This window comes from Perissodus microlepis, chromosome 17 (assembly GCF_051167445.1).
Source record: "Perissodus microlepis isolate ML-2025 ecotype Zambia chromosome 17, ASM5116744v1, whole genome shotgun sequence".
NCBI lineage: Eukaryota > Metazoa > Chordata > Actinopteri > Cichliformes > Cichlidae > Perissodus > Perissodus microlepis.
The window spans coordinates 1,473,740-1,500,206 of NC_140477.1; the positions used below are offsets into that span (position 1 = coordinate 1,473,740).

Here is a 26,467-nt window from a genome sequence, read left to right on the forward strand (position 1 = left end):
AAACTGTGCAGCTGTCAGCATCATTCTGATACGCTCGCTATCATTGGTGAGCATTTAACAACAGGTCGTCTATTTTCAGCTGTAGTCCTGCAGGGATGTTTTCCCATAACAAGGACAGCATGTAACCAGTTTCTCCAGTGTGTTATACTGGGAGCTTCTTCATTTTTAAATATTATCTGGATATTTGCCCACTACAGAGCAAATATCACTCAGCTTCCTTACATGTTGGACTATTTGTTGCTTCATGCTCTGCTTTAAATCTGTCCTCCTGTTTCTCATCAGCTGTAACTGAACTTTCAGATCCACGTTGTTCACCTTTAATTCCTGTTGCAAAGCTTTGTTCAGTGTTACTCTGCTGTATTGTCTTTATCTGACGCTGTAAAGCACTTTGACTGAATCAGAGTTTAATTTCTCTCACCCGGAACTGAGGCCGTGGTTCCTCCAGGGACTCCGCAGGCGCGTCCAGCGTTCCCCACTTATACGCCAGCTCCGCCCCCCTCCGCTTCCACCGCTCCAGAAACAGAGTGGCCCACACCACATTGAAGAGGGCAAACACCACGCAGCAGATGTCCCGGCTCGTCTGAGGCAAGCATGCAGACATTTATCGGTTTGACTGGGCGGTGTCATTGTTTCCTTTTCCTACAGAAGCACACGGCTCATCTCTGCTCACCTGATCGGACTCGGTGAGCATCCAAAGCACAAAACCGATCACGGCGGGATATAACATGGAGGTGGTGTAGAAACCCAGCCAGGCAAAATACATGGCAATCTTCACCCCGAAGTAGTCACAGATATCATCTGTTTGTGAGATCGATAAGATAACAGTGAGGCAAACAGCAAAGTCAGAGATGGAAACAGCGTAAAAGCGAGCTTTGATTTATTAACCTAACGGCTGCTTCTCACAAACAGCCTGGACCCAAGACTTCATCAGCTGGCTGAGGATCCTCTGCTCATGCAGAGGGAACACCTGCTGGATCACACCTCTCGCACTCAGCTCCGGGACTGCAGAGAGTAAAGCGAGCAGCAAAACATATTTAAGCAGATGATTTACTTTATTTAGTTAGAGAGAGAAGCACTCGAGGAGAGGAAACCATCAATCACACACGCCGCGGCCTGCTGAAGACAACGGAGCTTTTAGCTCTGATCACTTACTGATTGGCTGGCCTTCCAGGAAGCTGATGTTATGAAGCACCTCCCCTTGTTTGGCACGTAGATTGTCCAGCCAATATTTAATGATGCTCTGCCTCTCCTGCAGCCACCGGGAGGAGGAGGAGGAGGAGGAAGCAACGTGAGAAAAACTCTTCCCAGTGTAGGTACCTGGGAATAACTGGAGTCGCACTGACCTGCGAGGTGAAGAAGCACAGCTCGCTCTCGATGTTCTCGTAGATGTAGTCCTCCTCGCAGGAGAAGCTCCGTGTTCCTCCGCCAAACTCGGGCTTCACTGCTTTCCTCAGTCCCATTTCCTCTGCGCCTCGCAGCAAACTGCACGACAACATCAGGCAGGTTTTTTTAAGCCGGCCTCAGACGCCCACGCTACACATGTAATCTGTGTCATCTGCAGTGCATTAATCTCGTCTAATTAAATCTTTTGTTTCTAATTGCCTACGCGGCGACACCCGGGCTCTCACACTCTGCTGGTGGTAACACCGCACATTATGGAGGCGGCGAGAGGAATAATGGGAGTAATTGCATAGTAACAGCAACACGCGGTGTTGTCTCTTTTTACAGCTATGAGTTATAAACATGTATGCCTGCATACTGGGATGGTCCTTTTTTCTTCTAACATGTTGGTTAAACTGATGATTGACACTAAAAATAATCCCAATAATCACCTGATTTATCTTAATTCACAACACTGCAGCACTTCTGTTTGGCCACTTTTCCACATTACTAAAAAAAGCAACGGTTTGTCCTTCAGCTGTAATGTCTGAACCTCATCTCATTTCCCATCATGCCTTCCTGCACATCTTCTATCCCCATGCTCTCGTCCTCTTTCATGCCCACACTGTCTTCTCTCAGCCTCCCCTCTTCATCCATCGCTCTCCTCCCCTCCTTCTATCCCATCATCCTTTTTTCCATCTCCGTCTGTCCTTCCCGCCGGCCTTGTGCTGAAATCTCAATAATAATGCAGCTCCCTCTCTGTTCCCTGCAGGCTAAGAGCTTACCTCGCCCTCACATGTATATATAGTCTTTACACGCACACACAAAGAAGTACGGCCGATGTGTAACAGCCATCCATCATGCAGCTCCATGTACTCGCAGGGGCAGCACAAAGAAGCACGGACGGCACCTGATGGATTACAGCAGAAATCTGAGGTGTAAGCTTGTGTTTCACGCCTGAATACTGCTTACAGCGCAGAACCGTCACAATAAAGGTCCTTGTGTGAGGAAGAAAAAAATGAGGCTTTATCTGTTTAAACCAACTGTTTAGTAATCGAAGCCAAAACCAGGAGGCCTTTTAGAGGTGTGCAGCTGCTGCCAGGAATCTTAATGAGATTCTCTCTTTTCTTATTTCATCAAAAAAGTGTTCAGCTTTTAACAAGAAAATACAAAAACACAAAGAGAGAAAGTCTTACAGTGAGGCTGGACGCAAAGTGTGGACAAAGCTAACCTTGTAAAGTAATACTGCTGATGGAGAGCTCTGCGTGTTTATGCTAATGTAGGTAATGCAGAAACTCAGCAGATCCAAATGGCAAACCGTAAACTGCCCCGTCAGAGCAGCAGAATGAGTAACTGATGACATGTCAGGTAAGAAAATGTCCTGTTACAGCTGAATTTGCTGCTTTCAGTTAAATGAATGAAGCCTTTCTGAAAAAACGCACAAAACACTCCCGAGGCCACACGTACAGCTGATAACAACGTGATAACAACACAACTATAAATCATGTGACGATATGAAAACATACTGAACAAATGGCACAGCTGAACATATCCAACAAAACTAAAACAGGAAAGGATTTTTCACACTGCTTCATGGTGGACCGGGAATCATTATCCGAGGGGAATTCAAGAGGACGTGGAGTACTTTCTGGGTTATGATTTCTACCACATAAAATGTAGGTCAACCAACCCCACAGCAGGTGTGTGTGTGTTTACATATCTTTGTCGGGACCAAATGAGTTTGAGACTCAAAATGTGGTTTTGGTGTCAGGGTTACGGTTAGGTTACGGTTAGGCTGAGGGTTGGGATTAGGCATCGATTTTTCATGGTTACGGTAGGTGCTAGGGAAAGCATTATCCCAATGAGATGTCCCCACAAAGATATGAAAACACATTACGGTGTGTGTGTGTGTGTGTGTGTGTGTGTGTGTGTGTGTGTGTGAGAGAGACTGATCGGGTCAAGCAGCACTTTCTTTGAGCTTTTCATCCAAAACCCACTGGCACACTTTAAAAAAGCACTCAGTCCACCTTTCCTTCCTCACTGCTTCCTCTTTGCTTTTCTTTACCTTGCATCCTTTCTGCTTTTATCTCTCTCTCTCTCTCTCTGTCACGCCCGCTTGTCTCTCTCTCTTCTTTCCCACAATCTGTCCGCTCTTACTGCATTCTCAGGTAAAAGGTTTATTTTAGATAAGCCCATCGTCTAAAAGCGCAGTCAGCACAGAGGATTCAACATTTGCGGTGAAATGCAGCACGGGAGCAGCTGCCGCCCTGATCCCCAGATTGTATTTCACTGTATTTATACGTCAAAGTCACCACTGATATTAAAGTGACCCTGCGCTCACCTGTGACTGTCTGTGACAGTGGGAGTGAAATCACAGCAAATGCACTACACAGAGGTTAGCATGACGCTAAAGCCTCTGGAAAACTTGAAAGACCAGCAGCAGAGGAGTAATGCTGATTCACCAGGCATCAGCTTCACTCGTGATTCACAGTGTACGAGCTAAACTGCTGCGCCTACTATAAGCTGCAACTACATTTAAAACTATGATAAACGGAGGCGCTGCTTCACACCGACACAGCACAGCAGGGTTATTCTCGCCTTTTACATCCCGACTCCCGTAGTAACGTTCAAAAATAACTACACCTCGAGCCAGCGGAGGAAGAGGCGATATTAAGTAATATCTGCGATGGGTCGTTTGTTAATTATTGATCACAGTTAAAACAGCACCAACATCCCGAACTATGATATGTGAAGCAGTGAAGGCAAGAACAAGCAAGTTCGATCATAAAGCTGTAATATTCTAATCATTTTAAAGGAGAGAGTGAAACACTGAACTAACTGATCAACTAAAAGAACAGTCGAGATGATAATGAGTAGTAAAGTGCTGCAGTCCTACTGTCAGCAGCATCAGCCAACAAATGGTCTGTATTTGTATAGCGCTTTACTCGTCCCTAAGGACCCCAAAGCGCTTTACACTACATCCAGTCATCCACACATTCACACACTGGTGATGGCAGCTACATTGTAGCCACAGCCGCCCTGGGGCGCACTGACAGAGGCAAAATGAACAGAAGCACGAACCAGAGGCTCCTTTCTGATTTGATTGGTTGATTTCTTACTTTTCATACGTAGCGGTGATGAAGAATGCGTAGACTCGCGTGTGTTTATGATGTCGGATCTGGATGATGAGCTCTGGGATTCCCAGTCGGATGTGGTTCAGTAGCCATAGTAACGTGTGGTCATCTGTAGCATCTGTAACAGGAAGTGGAAAAACAAAGAGTTCGTGTTGACGCCCCCGTAGGATCTGCCGAGTACTCCCACAGTCTTTGCTTTTATTTCTGAGCAGCAGCTGGAGGTGTGAGGTCATACTACTGAACAGAAGAAACACTGTTGCTGTAAAAATCATCACGTTCTTCTCGGCCTGCAGGGCGCCAACCTAAGCTTACAGCTGGAAGTGAAACTAGGAAATAAGAGCGCATCTAACATTTTTCCACCGACACTACAGTGACTGACTGAGCGTCAGAGTAAAAGCTCGTGTTCACTGCAGTTATTGCAAAGTTAACATATAACATAAGTCATATTGTATGCCACCGCCAATCAGCTCCCAACAGTCATCATGGTAAGCAGTGTTGGTCAAGTTACTTGAAAAAAGTAATCAGTAACTAATTACTGATTACTTCCCCAAAAAAGTAATCCCGTTACTTTACTGATTACTTATTTTCAAAAGTAATTAATTACTTAGTTACTTAGTTACTTTTTAAAAACACGATTTACAACCTGAATAGGTGATAAAGTGATAGATCTTTCAGCCCAATTCTACTTTTTCTGCATAATCCATCATACAAAATGTAATCAAATGGAAAAGTCTCTTTTTAAAACTTGTTTTATTAGTTTTAATCTTTTAACTTCATGCATGAAGCAAAAATTTAATTATATGCACCATTCTCTGACTGGAAGAAATTAGTTTAACATTTAAACCTATTTTCTGCACATTCCAGCACATAAAATAAAATATTTTTGTGTTTACACTCAGTCTTTCAAATAGATGCAAGTAAAACACAGCAGAAAGTAAATAAAATCAAAGACTAGCGGTCCTGTTGCTCTATTTTCACCTGTAAAGCTGGAGTTGGGCAGGTGGAGGTTTACCCTGGTGCAGGTGTGGCGCAGCGGTCAGTGGAAGAATCCGCGAGTTTCTCTGTGAATTTCCCATTACGTCGTTGCGCACTCGGAGCTTGTTTAGTGTAAAAAGAAGTTCTCTTCCCACGCACAACTGACACTAATGTTTTTGTCACTTTTTATGGAATCAAACTCAAAGTAAGGTCAGTACTTCCACGCTTTAAACGCTGCACGCTCACACTCTCTCCCGCACTCGATATATGATCCATTGTTGATCTGCACACAGCTGTTGTCACGAACGTCGCACTCGCTTACGTCACTGTCATGAGACATTCTCGCAAAAAAGTCACGGTTTTAGTAACGCAGTAACGCAGCGTTCCTACGGCAAAGTAACGGTAATCTAATTACCGTTTTTGCAATAGTAATCCCTTACTTTACTCGTTACTTGAGAAAAGTAATCAGATTACAGCTGCCCATCTCTGATGGTAAGTAAAGACCCTGCAGTCATGGGGAGAAACCCCGACAATCACATGATCCTCTGTGAGGCAGAACTTGGTGACAGCGGGAAGGAAAAACTGCCTTGAAACAGGAAGAAACCTAAAGCAGAATCAGATTCGGGGATGGGCGGCCCTCTGCTGGACTAAAGACGCCCCGTGGGAGAGAGCCAGAGATGAATAATGATTAAATGCCAAATTGTGTTTAAACATACAGAGAGTAGAAGAAGAAGCAGTGCAGCCCTCAGCAGTCTAAGTTAGATCCGATCCAGGTCTAACTTTAAGCTTTATCAAAAAGGAGCGCTGTAAGCCTCATCTTAAAAACAGAGACAGTGTCTGTCCCCTGAATATTAATTATTTCAGTTTTTGGGTCCATGTGATTGTTTCTGCCAAAACTGTATAAGTTTCCTCAAGACATTCCCAGGACATCACAATGGGCCGAACAATAAAAAAAGGACACAGCGCCTCCGAGATCCTCTGTGATAGAACAGAAAATTGTTCCAGCGTTTCAAACACGGGGATTACCCTCTTTTCCTACATGAAAAACAAATTAAAATGTAAGTGATGATGAGCAGCAGCTCCACACTGAGGGTTAACTGCAGACATAGTTCTGTGTTTGTGATATCAAAGCAATGAATGAGCTGTCAGTCAGGATTCTCATACATGTAGAAACCAGCAGGAATGTGTGTGTGTTTGATTGACCTGCAAATGTCATGAGGACGTCGCAGTTCTCTGTGGGCACCGTTTTCATCCAAGACTTATGAGACATGATGTGTCTTCCAGCCTGCAGCAGCCGCTTCCCGAACAACTTATCTGAAAGACGGAGAGACAGACGGACAGTCAGACGGACCCACGGAGAGGGGGACAGTCACCTTTTCAAAGAGACAGGGTGTAAGCAGAAATGGCATTTTTAACATTTTCACACACACCCGCCACCTGACCCCACTTTCTCCAAACCCTTACCCCTGCTGCCACAACACAAAGACACACACACACACACACACACAAAACTGTCTTTCTTGACAGGACAGATTTAAATGTCACACCCCTCTGACTCACAACACGACACTGACTGAAATAATCCTGCCCTGCCAAGACCAGAGGCCACACATTGCTCACCACCCTCTGCTATGATTTATCACACGCACACACACTTAAAGCGGTTATTTCTGAGTGCCGTGATATGTAATGAGTCTCAGAGACAATGCAATGCTCTGTACACACACACACACATGCATGGACTCGGTCTGTGTACATTTACTTCATCTCTGGTCCCTGAAGTCCAGAGCAAACTGGAAATAGCTCGACTGTAGCCACACAGTAATGTGACATTCAAAACGCTGCCAACTCCAGGCGGGCTGAAGGAAGACCAACACAATAAATTTTCCTCCCTGGATCCTGTAACATCGCTGCAATCTTTGCTGTCCCTGACACCTCGCTCATCTTTCAACAACCTCGCTGAAAAATCGGAGCCAGTGCAAATAGTCAAAAGAAAGCCGAGTGAACTGCGATGGGCGTAAGCTCACATCCTGCTCAGCTGTCACAGGACCGTCTGTGTAAACTGTTTACGAGTCCTAAATAACAACGACAGCAGCGTGGAGAGGCCATCCCACAGCATCCCCCCTTAATGAAGAGCAAAGTCAAGAAAGGTGGAATCGCAGTCATGAAAAGTTTATTTTTGTATGTTTGAAGCAGTAAAATTAATCTTACAAATGTAAAAGCTCGTCAGTCTTATCAGTTCAGATATCACTTAAATGCTTTTAAAATGTGGCAAACAGGGTGTCCGTGGCTGCTAATTTTATTACGGTGCTTTAACTCAAACTGTCACATTAATGCATCTCTGCGCTGCTGCCAGTCAGCGTGTCATCCTGCTTCCTGGAACTGTGAACAGAGGGACGCCCGGTGGGGCTTCGGGGAAAAAGCCACAGAGTGCATTTGCACATCTAGATTTGTTTTTCACCTTCACATTATGTATGCGCATCAGCACTGGGTCAACATACATTATGAAGTCATCTCCGTATTCATGAAAGCTCATGAGATCTGCTGGTACAGTCCCTCAGTGTTTAAAGCTCTATTAATGCAGATTTATTTTGATTTTTTTAAACAAATAGAGCAAATTACCAGGTGCACCACGCAGGTGTTACAGGCACTCGAGCTGTTTGTTCATGTCTGACAGATCACCGATAAAAGCCTCTGTAAGTCACACATGAAGCACGCAACACACTGCGCTGGGCTAACTGCAACAAATACACTACAACACCAACTACAACACTGCACATGTGTAAGACGTATAAACAGGAAGCTTTTGGTGATTTTTAAAAACTTATTTAACCAGGAAAATCCCACTGAGATTAAAAACTGGCCAAGATGGCAGCAGCGAGTATCTCGCAGTTACAAAAATCCTCCAGGATTCAGAGTTTTGATTTAAAAGCACTTAATGAAATAAATTCTGTCGTTTTCCGGTCGTTCGGCAGCTCGTTCCAAGCTGAGGGTGCTGAACTTGACAAAAGCTCTTTTGTCAAGTTCAGTTTGTGCAAATTGAACAGAAAGCAACAAGTAGCCTCGCGGACGAAGACGGTAACGAGCAGCACGTTTCACTGCAAGCAGGAAACATTCTTTGGTATTATTAAGAATGGATGGATCCACCTTACCATAGTTGGATATTATAAAATATAAATAACAGCATTAAGGTTACGCTGTAGGAGCAACACCTACTTTTTTACTGTTTTATTAATTAAGGCCATTATTGTTCATATTTATCAAATATATACAAATATATCCAGGAAATCTAAAGATTCGTCTGCCTCCTATCTGGTGTCTTTTGTCGAGAATAATGATTTCAGTATTTAAAGAGTCCCTCGAGTACTTACGAAGAGGTTGCAACCGCTTTATCTGGTTCCACGCTGATTTTCCTCTGAAGAACATTTTTAAACATCTCAACAGGCCAAACAGGAGACGGAGGTGTTTGGATGTGACTGGTTGTTCCACTGTGCTTTAGATGAGATGCTGCAGGCAGCGCTGCAACATGACAGCAATTCTAATGAGTCCTGTATTCATCGCTGAAGGCAACACACACACACACACACACACACACACACACACACACACACACACACACGAACACACACACACACACACACACACACACACTTGGAGCAGCTAACAGATTGGTTTCAACAATTCAACAAAGCTTCACTTCATGTGTCCCGATGTTTGATTCATACGTCGCCCATCAAGGCTTGAATGCACAGACGGGCTCGTGCTACAGCTTTGTGTTTGCACGTCCCCCCTTTGCTATAGAAATAACCCGCCTCTCGTGTTCTGGGAATAAGTTGTTGTCAGTTTCATAGAAATGTATTTTCATCAAGCAGCACAAATGAGAGCACAGCCAGATAAGCAGCTATTTTTGGAGTGTTTTGAGGTAACGGTTTGTAAAACAGCAGCAAATAATAACGGTATTAAACAGGACCTGTGCAGTGAGGGTCGTGTGTTTGTTTACTCTTTTGATCCATATTTATCTTTAAACAACATCTCGGTAAAGACTATGGAGCAGCTACACAGAAAAACAAAAGATCCCGGATGTCATTTTGGTCGGTGAGACTAACGTCTGAGCTTGAAAGCCCCTTTGGGCTCCTAACAGAAACCAGGTCAGTGTGGAGTCGGCTGGTCCAGGACTCGCAGTCATACAGATGAATCCTGCATCACTCACGGCCTTCAGAGTCAGGCGGCTGCTGTGGGGCTTATCAGACAGCAGCCAGGCAGGCATCACAAGCAGGGCGTTGTTCTGTGATCTGAGACGCTCTCTGAAGTGTTTCTCCGGGACGTCTGCGTGTGTGTGTGTGTGTGAACATGAGATATAAAGTATGAGATTAATGGGGTGTAATTCAGTCATGAAACTCAAGCAAAGCTTTTAAATGAAGGTCACAGACCTGATGTGTCTTCTCTGTGAGCAGTTTGATAACTGATTGCCATTTATGTAACCTTGAGCCTCCTTTAAAGATTTTGCTTTTTAAAGTTTTATGAACTTATTTCTTCCACATGGGATAAAAGCTGGGACTGAAAGCAAGCAGCAACCTGCGAGCCTGGGAAATGAAGCCGGCAACAGTGACTCCATCAGGTACCAAACATGGTCACAGCAGAGGCCAAAATACACAAGTTAAGCCTTCAAACTCCATAAACCAGCAAACTGATAATAATATGTTTTTATGTGTTATTGAGTTTGTGCACAAATAATTAATGTTCTTTCGTTTCTCACTCAGTCCGGTTAGACATGAGGTTTTTTTGTTCTCTGCCAAAAGATGTGCATTCAGGAAAAAGATCAAATGCTATGGAAAAATAAGCCTCATTAAACTGTCTGAATAAGCAGATTTCAGTTTGAAGTCCTTGAAAACCTCATTTCAATGTCAAATAAACAAGTGACAACGAATAAGTGAATAAGGGCCCACACAGGCCTGCAGACGGGTCGGCTGGCAATTTCTGATCATGAGTGAAAAATGACTGAATGAGTCCCCAAACGCTGGCCAGTGGTTGCTGGAAGTTGATGGCAGTTGTAGTGAAAACGTTTGGTGAGGCTCCGTCACAGAGGCCTACAGTAACCCCTGGCAACCACCTGCCTTCCCCAACCAGTTGGCCAAAACCTCCCAGTGACTGTTTTGCTGCATCGGTTTGAATGGAAGAGCCGGACTTTACAAACAGTTACTCTAAAAATGCACGTTTCCAAGTTCCACTACTGCTGGGATATTTCATGAGTATTTACAGAGAAACACGGAAAATTGGCTCCAAACTAAAGAAATCACAGATTATTGTTGCAGCACCTTCTGTGCAACCGGCGCAACCTCCAGGAGCCACACCCAACCGACACATCTTTACCTAGCAACTGGAGGTTGTATAATTTCCAATATGGCGGACAACTCTTGACCAATATGCACACGGTGTCATGTGACCCCAACATCCAGAGCTGCTGGGAGCCTACGACTGATAAAGCTGATTAATGTGGGAATATGAACCTAAACGAAGATGCTTTTACCTTGTGGTGCAAATCTTTGAGTGGCAGAACTACAGAGGTCCTTAATGAGCATCCTTAGAAATCTCATTAAACTTTTACTGCAGCTTTCAGGTCCTATGATGAACCGCAGGACATTTGACGACCGCACATTTCTCTTCACGAACTTTCAGCTCATCGCTTCAAACCACATTCCTGAAAATATGGTCACAGACACCCTGAACAGAAATAAAATGTGTCGCTTTAAGTAACAACCAGGAACACGTTTATGGTTAGCAGTAATTGCTTCTGTGCTTCACACAGGAAGAAGTTCGGTGAAGCGTCGGCACACACACACAATCAGCCTTCATCATCATAATAAACTATCTATAACAATATTATGTAGTCTTTATCAAATATTTTACACGTGAGAGATTCTGTCACCGTGAATCTGAATTATTTTCCTCAAAAATCACATCCTGAGAAAACAGCAGGTTTGGTGATTCGCTGCAGGTGATGAAATCTGTTAAATCAGCTTAATGAAAGTCTGCATTGAGCTTTTGAAGACTGGATGTTTTCGTCTATTCAACAGAGAGCCTGAGACAGACATAAAGTAATAAAGGCAGAGAGACAGACACAGCTCCCAGCAGACAGAGGAAGGACGGCAAAATATAAAACAGGCAGAAAATACTTGTACCGTCACATCTAGTGTGCAAATGACCCTGTTACAACGATTACATCAGTAAGTGGGACGGCCAGCCTAATCGGGTTCAAACGCCCAACAGTTTCATTTATGTTCCTGACTTGTTGCCATCCTGCGTAGACGAGTCCACAAACAGCCACAGAGGACCCAGAGCTGATCTGTAACCCCAACACAAAGACTGACAGCTGTGCGTTTACTCGTACGAACACACAGCATTTTCACACCGAGTCGTCAAATCAAATCGTGGCGCCGAGACGTTTGAAATAAATAAAACATTCGATCATTTCGCCCGAGCACAAAATGATCCTGCGCGTCTCGAGGAAAGGGATAGAAACCAGATCCGTCCTGCTTCCTCCTGCTCCCAAACACTGACTCACTCCATCGCTGTCGCAGCGGCCACCTCTCTGTACCACTGCAAGGTACATGTACAGACACCGACATCGACTCTCGTACACCACGTCCTTCTGGCAGCTGCGCACATAGATGTGTTTTAGAGGATATGAAAGGCCCTCATCCCAAAGCACCACAGCCTTCCTGCAGTCTCTCATCACTTTCTTTCCCCTCAGTCTGCTCTCTCTCCTCTTCATATCTTTTTGCCACCACCGTCTCCTTTCCTCCATCTAAATCTTCTCTTTTCAGCCCCTCTAGGCAGAATCTATCAATCCCTCCTTCCCGCCATGCTTTCGTTTTATCCGTTTCTCTCCTTCAGCTCTCCTGCCTCCTCTCTCAGTCGTCTCAAGAGGTATTTGTCATCATTGTGTACACAGAGCTCTTAGGGCTGATGCCTTCACACAGGCAGGGGGAAAATCCAGAGGAAGCTTTACAGTGTGCTCTGCTCCAGGAGTCAATACTACGAGAGAGCTTTCCTTCGAAATTGCCCTCACCCTAAACCATTCTTCATCACTGAAGGTACGCGAGGAAGATCACGCCGTTTTATTTAAAACACACACAAGCACCAGCTAAGGTTTCAAACAGCCAGGCCCAATGACAACGAGCCATCGTCTTTTTATAGCTGTTACCACAGGATGTTAAGGTACTTTGGGATAAGTCCTAACATGCTCACAGTTAGAGCTGATGTAGCATTTTCAACACCCGTATTTAATCGTTTAAAATCTATCAGCTGATAGATTTTTTTCTTTCAGACACATCTCTTTCTTTTTAAGACTTTTTTTACATTTTTGGCTTCCTTGGATAGAGGAGCAGTGAAAGCTAACGGGCTCCAGGTCAGACTTGAACGTGGCCCCTGAGCTCCGCCCACAAACAGATTTTTCTGACATTGTTTTACGTGTAGCTATTTGTGAGTCCGTCCCTAGCTAGCACAACAATGCAGTTTAAAACTAAATCTGTTTTAATTGAAACAAGTTGTGGATTAATTCCTTTACGCTCTGCTGGTTGTTGCCAATGACTGTAAAGAACATGGACGACGCGGCTCCACCTCCTCCCATTTTGTATAAATGAAGCCAAAATATCCCGGATCTGGGAGACGCCATCTTGAATTTGAAGCCAGGATCTGCGCAGTAGTAACCACGGGTGGAGCCGTGGTATGAAACTCCCACCCACAGACATTCGTCAGTACAACCCCCTCTTAACTTTTACGTAGCCTGGCCGTTTTCCTTCTGGTTGCACTACAACCAGAAGGAAAAAGACCCATTAATACAGCGGTCCCCAACCCCCGGGCCTCGGACCGGTACCGGTCCGTGAGTCGTTTGGTACCGGGCCGCGAGAGTTGAGGCTCAGGTGTGAAATGTATGGTTTTCAGGGTTTTTATCGTTTTTCAGCGTTATTTTGTTATCGTTTTTAACTCTGTTTTCCTGGGTCTTTTCACGTGTGTTATGAATAAATCTTATTTTTTTCGGTACCGGTGCTAGTTTTATTTTGTTGTATTTATCCGCGACACCTTAAAGGCCGGTCCGTGAAAATATTGTCGGGCATAAACCGGTCCGTGGCGCAAAAAAGGTTGGAGACCGCTGCATTAAGACACAATAATTACAACAGCTACGATTCATACTTTGAAATTCCCACATGTTAACATGTCGTCATTATTAAAAGACGAGTAAAGAGGTTTTTTATTAATATCAACATACCTGTTAAAACATGGTGCTTAGCTAAATTATCACTATATTTTAAACAGTCACTGGTTGTTGCCAACGGGGGTCTGCAGAGCGCCCTCTGGTGGATAAACCTCGCAACATCAATGCTCATAACATAGTTGAATGGTGTTTCTCCCATCAGTTCTTAATGCTGATAGCAATATATCAGCCAGTTTATGCATCTCCAACACCTGCGCAAGTAAAAGGTTGTTGGTTTGATTCCAACCACAGACACATCAAACAGAGAGCAGAGCTACTGACTGTGGCCGCCTCCTGTGGCAAAGCAGCTTCATTCATTTCTACTCATAGTGACAGTGATAACATGCTAGTGTTAGCAGCGTGTTTTTGCACCAAAGCATTTTCCAAATATGGGATAAATAAAATATCTAATGTTATCTTGACCCAGTGACACAGTCTCCTGATGCTGGATTAAAATTAGAATGACTGTGTTTCACTGACACCAAGAACATTCATATTTAATGCTGAATTACAGTTGTTAGGACATCTAATTCAAAACTACAAGTATGAAATATTTAGCTTGAGAATATTCAGGAGATGTAAAAGGAAAAAACTGTCAGTGTTTATTTGCAATACTGTTGTTTTATTGAAAACAATTTCCATAAAATGTTATTGAAACTCGTGACAAATTGGTTCCAACAGAGACAGAAGTGCAGAGAGCTGTCCTGAGATAAAAGCACGTATCGATGACGTCGCTCGGATTAAGATTTCTGTGTTTGTTACACGTTTGTGACAATTGGGATAAAGACGCGAATGCCCGTGGATGTCAGAACTCTGGTTTCCTCATTAACAGACGCAGGGAGGATAACAGAGACTCATCCTTGGCTTCAAAATGACAATGATTGCTTGTGACACTGGAGCCGCCTGTGGCTGAGAGCCAAGAGGATGAGGCAAGAAAAGAGCCCCACCGCTCACATGGCAGAATAATCAAAGCATGGCGTCTCCCATCCCAGCGTCTTTCTACCCTTTACATCACTTTTTTGCCTGCACTTCAAACCTAGTCTCTCTAAATGTGACGCCTTTATGTCCGACTCTCTTTCTTCTGCCAAGTGGGCTGATCGCTGGTTCATTTCAGGTTAGCTGGTTCATTTAAATGAGCAACCTCAGCGAAAAAGCAGAGAAGCAGGGCCTCGGCTGTTGTTTACAATATAAAACTAGGGGCTGTGTGCATTCATCAGGTAATAATCATAAACAGAATCCCTCTCGTGCCCAGTCGGTGCAGAGTACGCCTTCAGACAAACACAGACCGGTTATCTAACTGCATGAACTGAACATTGTCAAGCAGGGATTACGAATCATGAATAAGTGAGTGGTGATGATGAATATAGTGGACTGAATAGCAGCCTTTGTGAAGCAAACAAACCTCCTTGTTGAGCAGTGGACAACTGCCAGTGTGGAGGAAGGCTTTTCTGAGGGACGCGGAGCAAAAAGGCAACGCGTGCAAGGGCCTTTCTGAGCAGCAACGTTTCACTTCAGTGACAGATTAGATGTAATTCTGGCTACATTTGATCACAAAATAAACAATAAACTTGCTAAGCACTGACAATGTTGTTAGTTTCTGGTGAAGAGCTTGACGTGAAAGAAAAATATTCAGAGACGTTATTTGAGAAAACACATCGATTCGCTTCGTTTGGATACGTCACAAACGTCACGGATACGAGTTCTCGATGTGTAAAAGCTAGGGGTGCAACCGTTCGATACAGTGCTTTCGGTTCGGTACGCATATGTATCGAACAATACAAAAATTTAAATTTATTTATCAACTTTTCTTCTGACGATGCTGTCTGTGTTGAGAGTTCAGTGGATCTGCGTTCAACTACTCTGCCTAGGCTGCACTGTCGAGCGCAGATCCACTGAGCGCAGCGCAAGCTAGCAAGACAGAAGCTAAGCTTGTTGCAACATGGCAAATTGAACCTCCCCCACCCTCATTCAGATCTGGCGTTTGGAACTATTTTGGTTTTCATGTGACGTATGACCCTGATGGTAAGCGCGTCATGGACTAAAGTAAAACAGTATGTCGGATGTGCCACGCAATGCTCAATTACATTGGTGGGAACTAGTGCGTTAGCGCAGTTAGCTCGTTAACGTGTTGGCCGTCCAGCCCCACGCACGGGGCGATCCGCGGTACCTTGTTAACGGAGATTTGCCGTGTTGTGGCGTTAATGTCATTTCAGATTAATGCTGACAGCACTAGTGGGAACACAACGAATATGACTGCACATTTACTCCAACATCATCCTAGTGCAAAGACAAGTGGAAGCAGACAAAAACAACAAGCACGCATGCTACAAACTTTACCCGAGTCATTTAGACAGCCGTTAGCACAGGATTCTCCTTATGGGGACCTGATATGTTTAATATGCTGCTGAGAATATAGCCCAGAAGAAGCGTATAGTATAGCTTTTATTTTGGAAAGAGACATTTCTCTGTAATAAACTCTCTTTTCCAGAGATGAGTGATTTCTCCATCAGATAGATTTATTATTTTATTACTTTGTTGTTTCAGCAACATTAAATTTAAAAACTGTACTTTTGAGTTAAAATATATATTTATAATTTTAATAAATGATAAATTGAAAAAGCATGAACATTTTTTTGTATCGAAAAAATATCGGAACTGTGACACCAAAGTATCGAACCGAACCGTGAATTTTGTGTATCGTTGCACCCCTAGTAAAAGCCATCAGCTTATCTAAATGAGGTGCAAAGTGAAATCTGGACAAAGTCCTGCTGGTGATGATTTTACAGAGAATCAACAATACGACCTTTTATTCAGAGATCGTGCAGAGTGTGGACGACTGAACAGCTGAGGCATGGAGAGAAAACAGACTCATGCATTTTTAAAAAGCTTTTAGTGCATTAGTGTCCAAAGTACACGAGCTCTGTTATTGTGAAAGGGACTGACTTTGCTAAGCTTAGAGTTTAGCAGTCGTTTCAGTGGGACTGCGGTCGGACCGAGCTATTTGGGAAGGTTGATTGAATTGTTGTCAGATCCTTTGACGTCGTATTCGCAATGACTCAGAGGATCCAGCTCCTACCAGCATCCTGGGAGATCAGAAAACACTATTAATCATTTGATAATCAGATACTGTGGTGCAGTGAGAGATCCCAGTAAACACTGGGCAAACTGGGCGCTTTTATTCATGTCAGAAGGCATAAGGGGAGGATAATTAGATCGTTTAGAGAAAAGATACTACAGTCAGTCAGTCTGATGGAGCTCTGTCTGTACGATGGTACCATACTCTATTCCTGGACAGGAAAGCCGGAAAAGGAGGCTCCGAGTCAGATCAATACCCCGGAGGAACCAGTGATTATTGGACATAACGACACCATTCCTCCCATGAGGATATCATTAATGACTTAGTCAGCTTTGATTTCTTCAGCTTTTTCAAAAGGAGGAAATGCAGCAAATCATCATAATTCATTTAGCCTGGCAGCGCGCAGTGAGAGAGATGTTGGGATGGTCGGTTACGCCACCGTGCACACTACAAGGCAGGAGTCAGATTTCTTCAAGAAGCTAACACAGTTTAAACTGATGTAGCTGAACTCGTGGAAATGGTCGGCGTGAGGCCTAATTCAAAGTCGCAGCATCTTTGAGCCGGCGAATCCTCTTTTGTTAGAAGGAGGCCACACAGTCGCACTCAAAGACCTTAAAGCAAACGTTAGGCGCTCAGCTGCTTTGCCTGAATAAACAGTGATCAGGAGAAACGTGAAAACGGGAGATCATCCTCTCTCACAGCCACATACGGGTGTTATAGCAGTGGCAATGCAGATCCTGTCCCTCAGCGCGCTTTTCCACGTCGAACGAGCTGGAGTAAAAGCTACCAGGAAGACAAAGGGCGCGTAGCCGCAGAGGACACGCTGAGTTTGTGTCCTTTTATATATATATATATCTCGTGATGATGTAGACTCAAGAGTAAAGATAAGCAAGGAGAAAGAAGAAAACGGAGGAGGAAGAAACCTCTGCTCCATCACAGCTGGAATTGTGTGTTCCTGTTCAGCTGTGGACTTTCACCACATTCAAGTTCACATTAAAGGCACCGGCCAAGATCTGACTCACGTTTTTCAGATAAGGAACAAAGGACGCAAACAAAGAACGAGGAATGAAAATGACCTCGTTACACACTCTTCATCCCCACAAGCCCATCAGGCCGTACAGACTCACGCTACACGGCCGAGCTTCATCACATCTCACAGAACATCGTTTCAAACACGGGTGGAGGTCAGAAACCTTTAAAGACTTCAAATATGTCAACTTGTATCGCAGGAAACTCTGTAAACAAACAATAACACATAAATAAAGAATATTTCCATCCTGTTGAAGAATACAGCTGTGAGCATATGGAGGCTTAAAAGACATATAATGGTTTCATTGCTGGTTGGAATCACCAGCCAGTTTGTTAGGTACACCTGTTCAAAGGCTCATATCATCAAATATCTAATGAGCGAGTCACGTTGCAGGAATTTGGGACATTCAGGGATGTAAACAAGGCCAAGACGACCTGCTGAAGTCCAACCTGAGCATCACAATGGAGGAGAAAGACGAACTATCCAATGAGCAGCAGTTCTCTGCCAAGAACAAAAGTGGAGCATTTTAAGAGGACATTCAAAGAAAAGCCCAGAGCGACGCTGTAATCTGTCATCTACAGCTCTGAGCTTTGTGCTCATATCAAAGCAAAAAAACATTGTTTTTTTACACTCACACATGCAGCTGCTTCTCTTCAGTTTGGAACAACAAACCCTGATTCTGATCCTCATTTGCACTAAACTAGCTCCGTGTCTCCCTTACACGAAACCAAATCATATACACGCACACGGAGCCGCGTCAGACAACCAGGGTGACAAGCACCTCGAAGAAAAACCAGACAAGCAATCACAGGGAGCTGTAACATTTCTGACTGTGCGTTAGACAGACGCTGTCTGCATTCAGGCTGCTTCAGAGGGGTGAAGGAGACGAGCGCGAGGACTGATTGCACCTCGCTACCCACAAAAAAATCAAACTTAGTGGCTGAAACAAAACGAGTCACAGGAGGGTATTTACTGAGAACCGTGAGTGATAAATAGGACAAGAACCAACGTTACTGTGCTTTAAAACTGTCTCCGTGCTAACACTGACACGGATATGTCCGGTTAGGAGCTTCAGGGGAAAGAGCATCCCTCCCTGGTGAGTCGTACACGACGCTCTGACGAACCTTTAGTCTTTGTGGACACTGCGGAGCAGCTAATGTAGAGCAGTTTCCTACGACTGCGACAGGAAACAGCATTCTTCACCATGGTCACTGGATTTCTCCTGGCTTTGCTTAGCAACTGATGAAAAAAGAAGGGAATCAAATCCAGGCCTAGTCAGTGCAGTCACACAGGATAAAGGGCACGCTGACCCAACTCCTCTCAGTCCTCGTATTTCTGTTTTTTCCTTTCAGGAATGAGCTATCAGCCTGCACAGGACCGTGCTTTGATCACAGAGGGGAGCCTAAACCCGCTGATAAGGTTTCTGCATTGTGTCACTGCTTCCACACAAACAGGCGGACGGGCAACACCAGCAGCTCTGCGTGCCTCACACGCATTAAGCTCTGGAGTGTGCATTATCGTTTTCTGCGTGCAGGAACGATAATCTTCATGGCTATAAATGGAGGAGTGTAAACTTCCAGAGGCCATGAATGGAGTTTTTCGAAGTCGATTGGCTAGAAGCAAAGACGCATTACGGATGATATGATTAAGCCATTAAAAACTTGAGAATGTAGGGCAAGTGAATCACTGCTGGCAAGACAGACGGTTTATCGCAGCTCTGGGAAATTATCTGTAACTTCCTAAAACATATCATCTAATGTTGCTGGATACACACAAACACCTACACAGCAGGAAGCCTGATAACACAAGTTTGTGTGTTCAGGAGCATCTCTGCAGTTTAGAAAAAGCAACCAACAAGCAGGTAACAAGAAGGTGGGGGCGGGGCCACACTGACCAAGGGCGGGGTCACACTGACCAAGGGCGGGGCCACACTGACCAAGTGCCAAAGGGATCAAGTTCATCAGAGCAGATCGCTCTCGGTTTGTTTTAGATTTTCTTTAGTTCATGTTTCAGTTTATATTACTGACTTTAGCTCATGGGCTGGTCCCAGTATGGCCTACAGGGGGCTGGGCCAGTAAAACCACCACACATATTTAAAGGACACCTCCGAAAGCCTGCGTTAGAAAAAAGAAACAGAAACAATCTGTTTTCTCAGGTCCATCATAAACTCCTTCTGTCACAAAGGTCCAATAATGATGCTGTTCCCTTCATGCAGTGCAGAATCAGAGCAAAGACGGCTGCGTCATCAGGCCAGTGCACTAAAGAGTTATAGCAACTTAGCATTTAAGGTGCTTTTAAGTTGTTTTTCCGACTTCAGCTGTGAACGTGCGGCTATCAGGGAACGTTTTTGTGTTTCTGTGTGTGGAACAGTTTGAGTGTGGAGTTAAAACAATGTCCAAACATAAAGCACTTCATTCACTCACTTCAAAAAGTGAGTGAATGCTCCACAACTGGAGGTCATTGGCTTTAATGTGTGGAGTTATGAGTTGTTAAAATTAAATAATATGATAATAATTTGCATTTTAAGCAGTTTAATAGTTATTAGAAATATGTCTTTTGCTGACAGATTATGGACGAGGATGGAATTAAATAAGTGTGCACTTCTTCCCAATGCTTTTGGATATGTAAACTGAGAATAGTTAGAGGGTATTTTGCTTTATCTTGTATAGTTTTTTTCCTAAATGACTTTCTGTATATTGTTTACATCAGGGGTGTCCAACTCCAGGCCTCGAGGGCCGGTGTGCTGCAGGGTTTAGACGTGTCCTTGATCTTTACCTAAATGACCTCCTCAAAGTGTCCTGAAGTTCTGCAGAGGCCTGGTGATGAACTAATCATCTGATTCAGGTGCGTTGACCCTAAAACCTGCAGGACACCGGCCCTCGAGGCCTGGAGTTGGACACCGCTGGTTTGCATGATCAGAATAAATTGAGAAAACAGATCTGTTCAGTGAACAGTCAGCATCGATAACTCGGTTCATCTCCTTATGCCAAATTTAAGACCTGTGCTCAGCTCAGCTCCTTTAACAATCTGGGGAAGCTCCCTTTGTTGGAACTCACAGGGATGCTTTGTAGTCTGACATTTTTCTGGCACACACAAAGATCCACTGTTCCCACAAACACACCACCGCTGTCACCGTCGACAGAAAATCATTGCAGCATTAACTGCAGTGTTTAATATCATCTGGTCGGCAGCTTGACTTCACAATTTGAAGGCAAGCTGCTCGTCTAAAGAGCGGGCCGATTCATTTTATAGTCGCCAAAGCGATCAGTCAGCTGTGCGTGTGACGTGTCGGGGAAAGGCTGATAAAGCTACAGCAGCAAGGTCACCCCACACAGAGGCATTTTTCCTTGACTGCTAATGCAGCTAATGTGCAGCTCAGCGCTTACACCAGAAGGCGAGGAGAGAGGGAGGAACAGGAAATACATCTCTGCGGAGCGTGCGATGAATATCGGGGGACACAGGCGAGGAGGCAGATGCAAGAGAGACATTAAGTTCAGAGTCATTAGGCACAACACGTGTGTCATTTTATCATACTGCACTACATTCATCAGCCCTTTCATTACGAAGCCGTGGGAGGGCACAAAAGCAGAGGCTCGTCTGCCGCTGCTGTGAAAAGCAGCTCTTCTTTTAGGAAGTTCAGTGGGATGCTTTCCCCTCACGCTGCTGGATTTAAAGCAGCCTGTGTGACACTCAACCTGACTAAATCTGTCTGAGGCAAAGCTGAGGCATTCAGCTCGCTGAAGAGGCGAGAGAGCCGGAGATACAGAGAGAGCGGCGCTCTGGCAAAGAGTGCACGGGTGACTGCTTAATGTTGTTCTCATGAGGACGAGGTCAGACAAGTTTACAGGGGTAGAAATGGGCCGCTCCAGTCTCCCCACTGGATCAGACTCGAGTTTCAGAAAGAAGCAGGGGTCCAAGGATGGTGTCGGACTATCACCTGTGAACTTATTGTCAAATGTATTTAGATTTTACATCAAAGGATCACACAGTGATCACAAAGTTACAATTTTATTCCCAAGTTTTGGGCTAATTTATGAAGAACATCCACATCTACAATCCACTAACTGGTGTTTTGGGTCAAAAGAAGCTTTTAACAGCACCATGAAAAAAGTGAACCGTTATCAGTGCAGGAATAACCTCAGCATATACGTGTCCTTAATCCTAAACCACAAATTGCATGGCCTAATTTCCATAACAAATCTTATCAACACTGGCCTCAGAGGGAACACAAACTAATTGCTGAGGCGTTAACGTTGGGTGTCTAATTAATCCTTGAGACGCGGGCTTTTGAGTTTTGAGGCTACAAAGGAGGATGGCTGCGAGGATCAAAGTCATTCCAGTCTACTGCGGTGGGAGAGATTAGCAAAATACGGTGGAGGCGCGGAGACAATCGAGCATCCGAGCCTTTCGGTTCCAGAGCACAACCAAGACCCCGGCTGCACGAAGAAGTCACCCTGCCCTTGTGCTTTGCTCGCTGACTGACACCGACACGTGCGAGGGCGTTACGTGATATCGTAGTAATCCCACTGAAGTCCCACAGCCTCTTTTTCGTAACCCATGCAGGAGAACAGACACAGGAAGGAGTTACTGCTGCAGTAACTACTGATAGCGGGTTGTTGTTTTAATTTCGTAGTTTGTGACAGATGTGAGTGATTATGAGTTTCGTAAGCATGCATGTTGTTTATGCACCAAACTAAAGGAGAACGTTAGGACAAAAAATGTAGCTGGTTCCCTAAAAACACAGTGGCTATTGCAGGGGTGTCGAACTCCAGGCCTCGAGGGCCGGTGTCCTGCAGGTTTTAGATCTCACCCTGGGTCAGCACACCTGAATCACATGATTAGTTCATTACCAGGCTTCTGGAGAACTTCAAGACATGATGAGGAGGTCATTTAGCCATTTAAATCAGCTGTGATGGATCAAGGACACATCTAAAACCTGCAGGACACCGGCCCCCAAGGGCTGGAGTTCGACACCCCTGAGCTATTGGCCTCAAGGCTTTTCCCTTTGTGTATATAATTAACAGGTATTTAATATAAGTAAATGGGGCAGGTCACTCCAAAATCTTATAGTTATTTCAACTTTTATATAAAAATAGGAGAACAAAATTGCAAATCTGCAGAAAAATACATAAAACTCTGCAGCAGTGTCTCTTTTCAGAAATCCTGAACCAGTTACTCAAAGAAAATACACAAACCTTCACGTAGGAACGAGTTTCTCTCACCCAACAGCTGATGGAAGCTGGCAGCAAGCTCAAATTTAAGCTCAGCTTAGGGCAGCTGCATTAATGTTTACATCGTGTCACGCTGCCATGAGCGCGAGCCCCTCCTCACGGTTGAAAGCACCCTTGCTTCTGCACAGCGGTACAGTTCACATTCTCGAAGATAGCTCCATCATGTTTAAGGGAAAGCAGACATCTCTGATAACTCCAACGCTGGGAGCTCACAGCAAAAACAGTGTAGATAAACAGCAGCACAGCTCAGAGGAAAAACCCTGGATTTCGTGGTGAACTACCCCTTTAAGAACTGCTTCATGGAAACGTCACTGCATCATTTCATCATCGCTGCTATCGGTGAAACAGTCTTGATTCACTGAACGACTGCAGGTGTAATAGTAGAGCCAGATGTGCTGAAAATCCTCACCTTTCCCACTATTTGCATCTCTACATGCGTGTTTCTGTAATGCTGGGGGAAACTGTTATACAAAAGCATCTGTTTTCATGTAGATTCCCACACTGTAGATGGTTTTGAAGTTTAACCATCCATTTATAATCTTATGCTTATTTAATTCAGGCTATGCGAGCTCGCTGGACAGGTCACCAATCTGTCACAGAGGCAGATATCCACGCTCACGTCCTGAGATTCACCAGGCTGAACCCACGCTGACAGAATGTGCAAACAAAACAGGACAAACCTGGATTCAAACCCAGCACCTGTGAGGCAACAGTGCTAACCACCTCACCACCTGCCACGCATGTTGATGTTTATTTCTACACATAATATTGTTGAGCACAGATGGGAACAATAAACATCTCACAGCCTAGTTCATGTCACAGAAACCTTTGGAAGCATTGGGCTATTATGTCTTACAGTTATTATAAAACCTCTTTAAGTTACTGTCCCTGCACTGTGGGAAGCACGGGGACTTTCTATAAACTCATCTCTTCTTTCATTAAATTTAATAAACATATCGAGTCAAACAAAACCAACATCTGAATAAAACTGGGATTCCTCTGACCTGACGATTAAAAACACAGTGTTAGACGTCTGATCAAGCATTCAATGCTTTCTGCACAGCTCTGCATACTTGATACTATTTAGATTTGTCCTACACATGTGTGTCTAGCCAGCTTTAAAGCCCTAGTTTCTTCTCTTTGCCCCGGCGCTGCCTCTAGCTAGTCGAGCCACCGTAAAGTTGAACTCATCTCCATTTCACTGGCCCTCCAACAGCCTGTAACCCATTCAAGGACCACTGGGTGCCACCCTCTCAACTGGATGACAGGTTGCTCTTCCATTCGGCAGCTGCCTGCTCAGGTTACCTCGACCAAGAGTGGAAAGAAGGTCTCATCTGCTGACAGCCCACTGCTCCACTGCATCACTCTGCAGCAGCACTCAGGAGGCACAGAGGCTGTCTCTGCACCCCGCATGCAGGAAAACAATCCTGCCTTGGCAGCTGAGGCTCCCTGTCCCAGCTAATATTGTGGTCTGATCCAAAAATAGCCTCACTTGTAAATCTTGCAAAGAGACAACTAAGATATGGGCTGTTCAAATCCACTGTCACAGGCACGGAGTATTAACATGAAGCAGGCTGGTTCTGATTATCCTTTGTAAAGAAGGAGGGAAAAGTCGATTTTATGATGTACTTTTTTCTTGCAGCCTCCAATACAAGAACAGCACCGGAGACCAAAATACAATGAAATGTGAGGAGGTGTGAACCGAGAAAAGGCAAACACTGCGAGCTTAAAGCAGATTAAACATGCACCTGTCCTCGAGTCTGTCCAATAGCATGGAAACTGACACTGAGGTGCACGACGCTGTGTGCAATAGTGCAGTCCACCTGCAATAGTTCGGAAATCCCGAGGAAAGTGATCTCGAAGGTAAACAACCTTAAACCAGAGGAGATGACTGACAAGAGAGAACCCCCTTCAATAAAAATAGGCTAACTATCAGCCAATCAAGGCCCGTGAGCTGCATGTGAGGATAGTATGGACAACAACAGCTGCCCAGAGGGAACAAATGGGCTCATATCAGGAGGCAGGCTAATGGGTAAACAGACAATAACCGACCAGAAGGTCATAACTCGGATGTGCCAAAGTGGCCGTTTTTCCTGAACACCTATTATTACAGCAGTGATTTTTGGAAACAGCACGAAATGCCAGTCAGAGCCATCGTTTACAGGCCTGCTGCCTGACCAGGTGTTGATTTTGGACGCCCTCGTGGAGACAAAAGAACCGTGCCACCGCGAGGTGCGCGACGGCAGTGCGCCTCTTGTCTCGTTTTCCAACAGCGTCGCGTTCACCTGTCCTTCCCCTCCGCCTCCTCTCACTCACCCAGCACGCCGGAGGAGGTCTGTGGCGGAGCCGAGCCTGGATCCGGCCTCTCTGCGTCTCCTTGCGGCGCTCGGTGTCGGTGCCGGGAACTCTCGGGGCCGTCCCCGGAGGTGGTCGCGCCACCGGCGGCCGCCCCGGCTGCAGCAGCGCCCGCCGCTGCCGTCCCCGTGTCGGGCATGCTCTCTATCAGCGAGGAGCGACTGAGGATAAAGGTATTCTCCGGGAAATCGTGCAGCGGTGTCGCATCTCAAGAGGAAGGCAAAGCATGGGTGTAGCGTGGGGGTCAGAGTGGGGGTTAAATGAGAATGAAAGTGAAGTGAAGGTTGTCGGCGTTGGCGCAGCGGCGGATCATCCTGGTGGTACTCTGGAGCAGGATGTGCGGTTAGATGGAGAGCGCTCCTCCAACCACTACAGGAGGAGGGACAAAGAGAGGGATGGAGGGGGCTGTGTGACACACATGCACCTTCACGGTCGCTGACTGATTGTTGTCTCAGATTACATTACCAAAACTGTTAAATGTAACAAACCCGCACCACGCACACTGTAGGAATTAAAAAAATCTGTCTGTTAGGATCATTTTATGCATGCATGTAGTAGCGGTTCCTCCATCTCTGAGAGAAATGTATTTTTATCACCTCGCAGGCTGCAGATCGAGGCCAAAAATAGAATCCAAATGGCTACATTAAAGGAAAACTCATTCAAAATGCATGGTTTTCACAGTGATGACATTACTTCACAGGCAAGATGCCCAATCAGATGATCTTGTGCTTTTAATGTGCACGCCTTTGATAATCCTTTCTTTTTTTTTTTCTTTTTTTATTCATATTTTGAATGGACAGAAACATTAACAAATATACAACTGGAATAATCATACTGTCAGTTCTCTGTCTGTTTCTTAACAACAACCAACAAATAAGGACTAACAATAACTAAAGACAAACAAACAAACAAAAAAACAAAAACAAAAAACAAAAACAAACAAACAAACAAACAAAAAAAAAAAAACAGGAGAAACAAAATGATAAACCGCCTCCTGGGAAACATCAGCAAAAACAAAAGCAATGGGGGCAA

General features: G+C 44.7%; 1 protein-coding gene across 3 annotated transcripts in view; it reads right to left on the bottom strand.

Moving 5' to 3' along the window:
* The window catches only part of ano8b (anoctamin 8b), a 37,820-nt gene extending 11,878 nt beyond the window's left edge, over positions 1-25,942 (bottom strand). The window contains exons 1-8 of one of the 3 annotated variants that reach the window (XM_084909425.1): positions 25,397-25,942; positions 6,693-6,803; positions 4,500-4,632; positions 1,344-1,482; positions 1,153-1,249; positions 886-1,002; positions 671-798; positions 419-580 (exon numbers count right to left, since the gene is read on the bottom strand). In XM_084909425.1, the coding sequence (XP_084765551.1) occupies positions 419-580; positions 671-798; positions 886-1,002; positions 1,153-1,249; positions 1,344-1,482; positions 4,500-4,632; positions 6,693-6,803; positions 25,397-25,574 (1,065 nt within the window). In that variant the 5' untranslated portion in view covers positions 25,575-25,942. Of the gene's footprint in view, positions 1-418; positions 581-670; positions 799-885; positions 1,003-1,152; positions 1,250-1,343; positions 1,483-4,499; positions 4,633-6,692; positions 6,804-8,860; positions 9,062-25,396 lie in introns of those variants that run through there. The other 2 variants (XM_084909423.1, XM_084909424.1) reach the window with 2 other exon arrangements.
* Between the last annotated feature and the right edge of the window lie 525 nt (positions 25,943-26,467).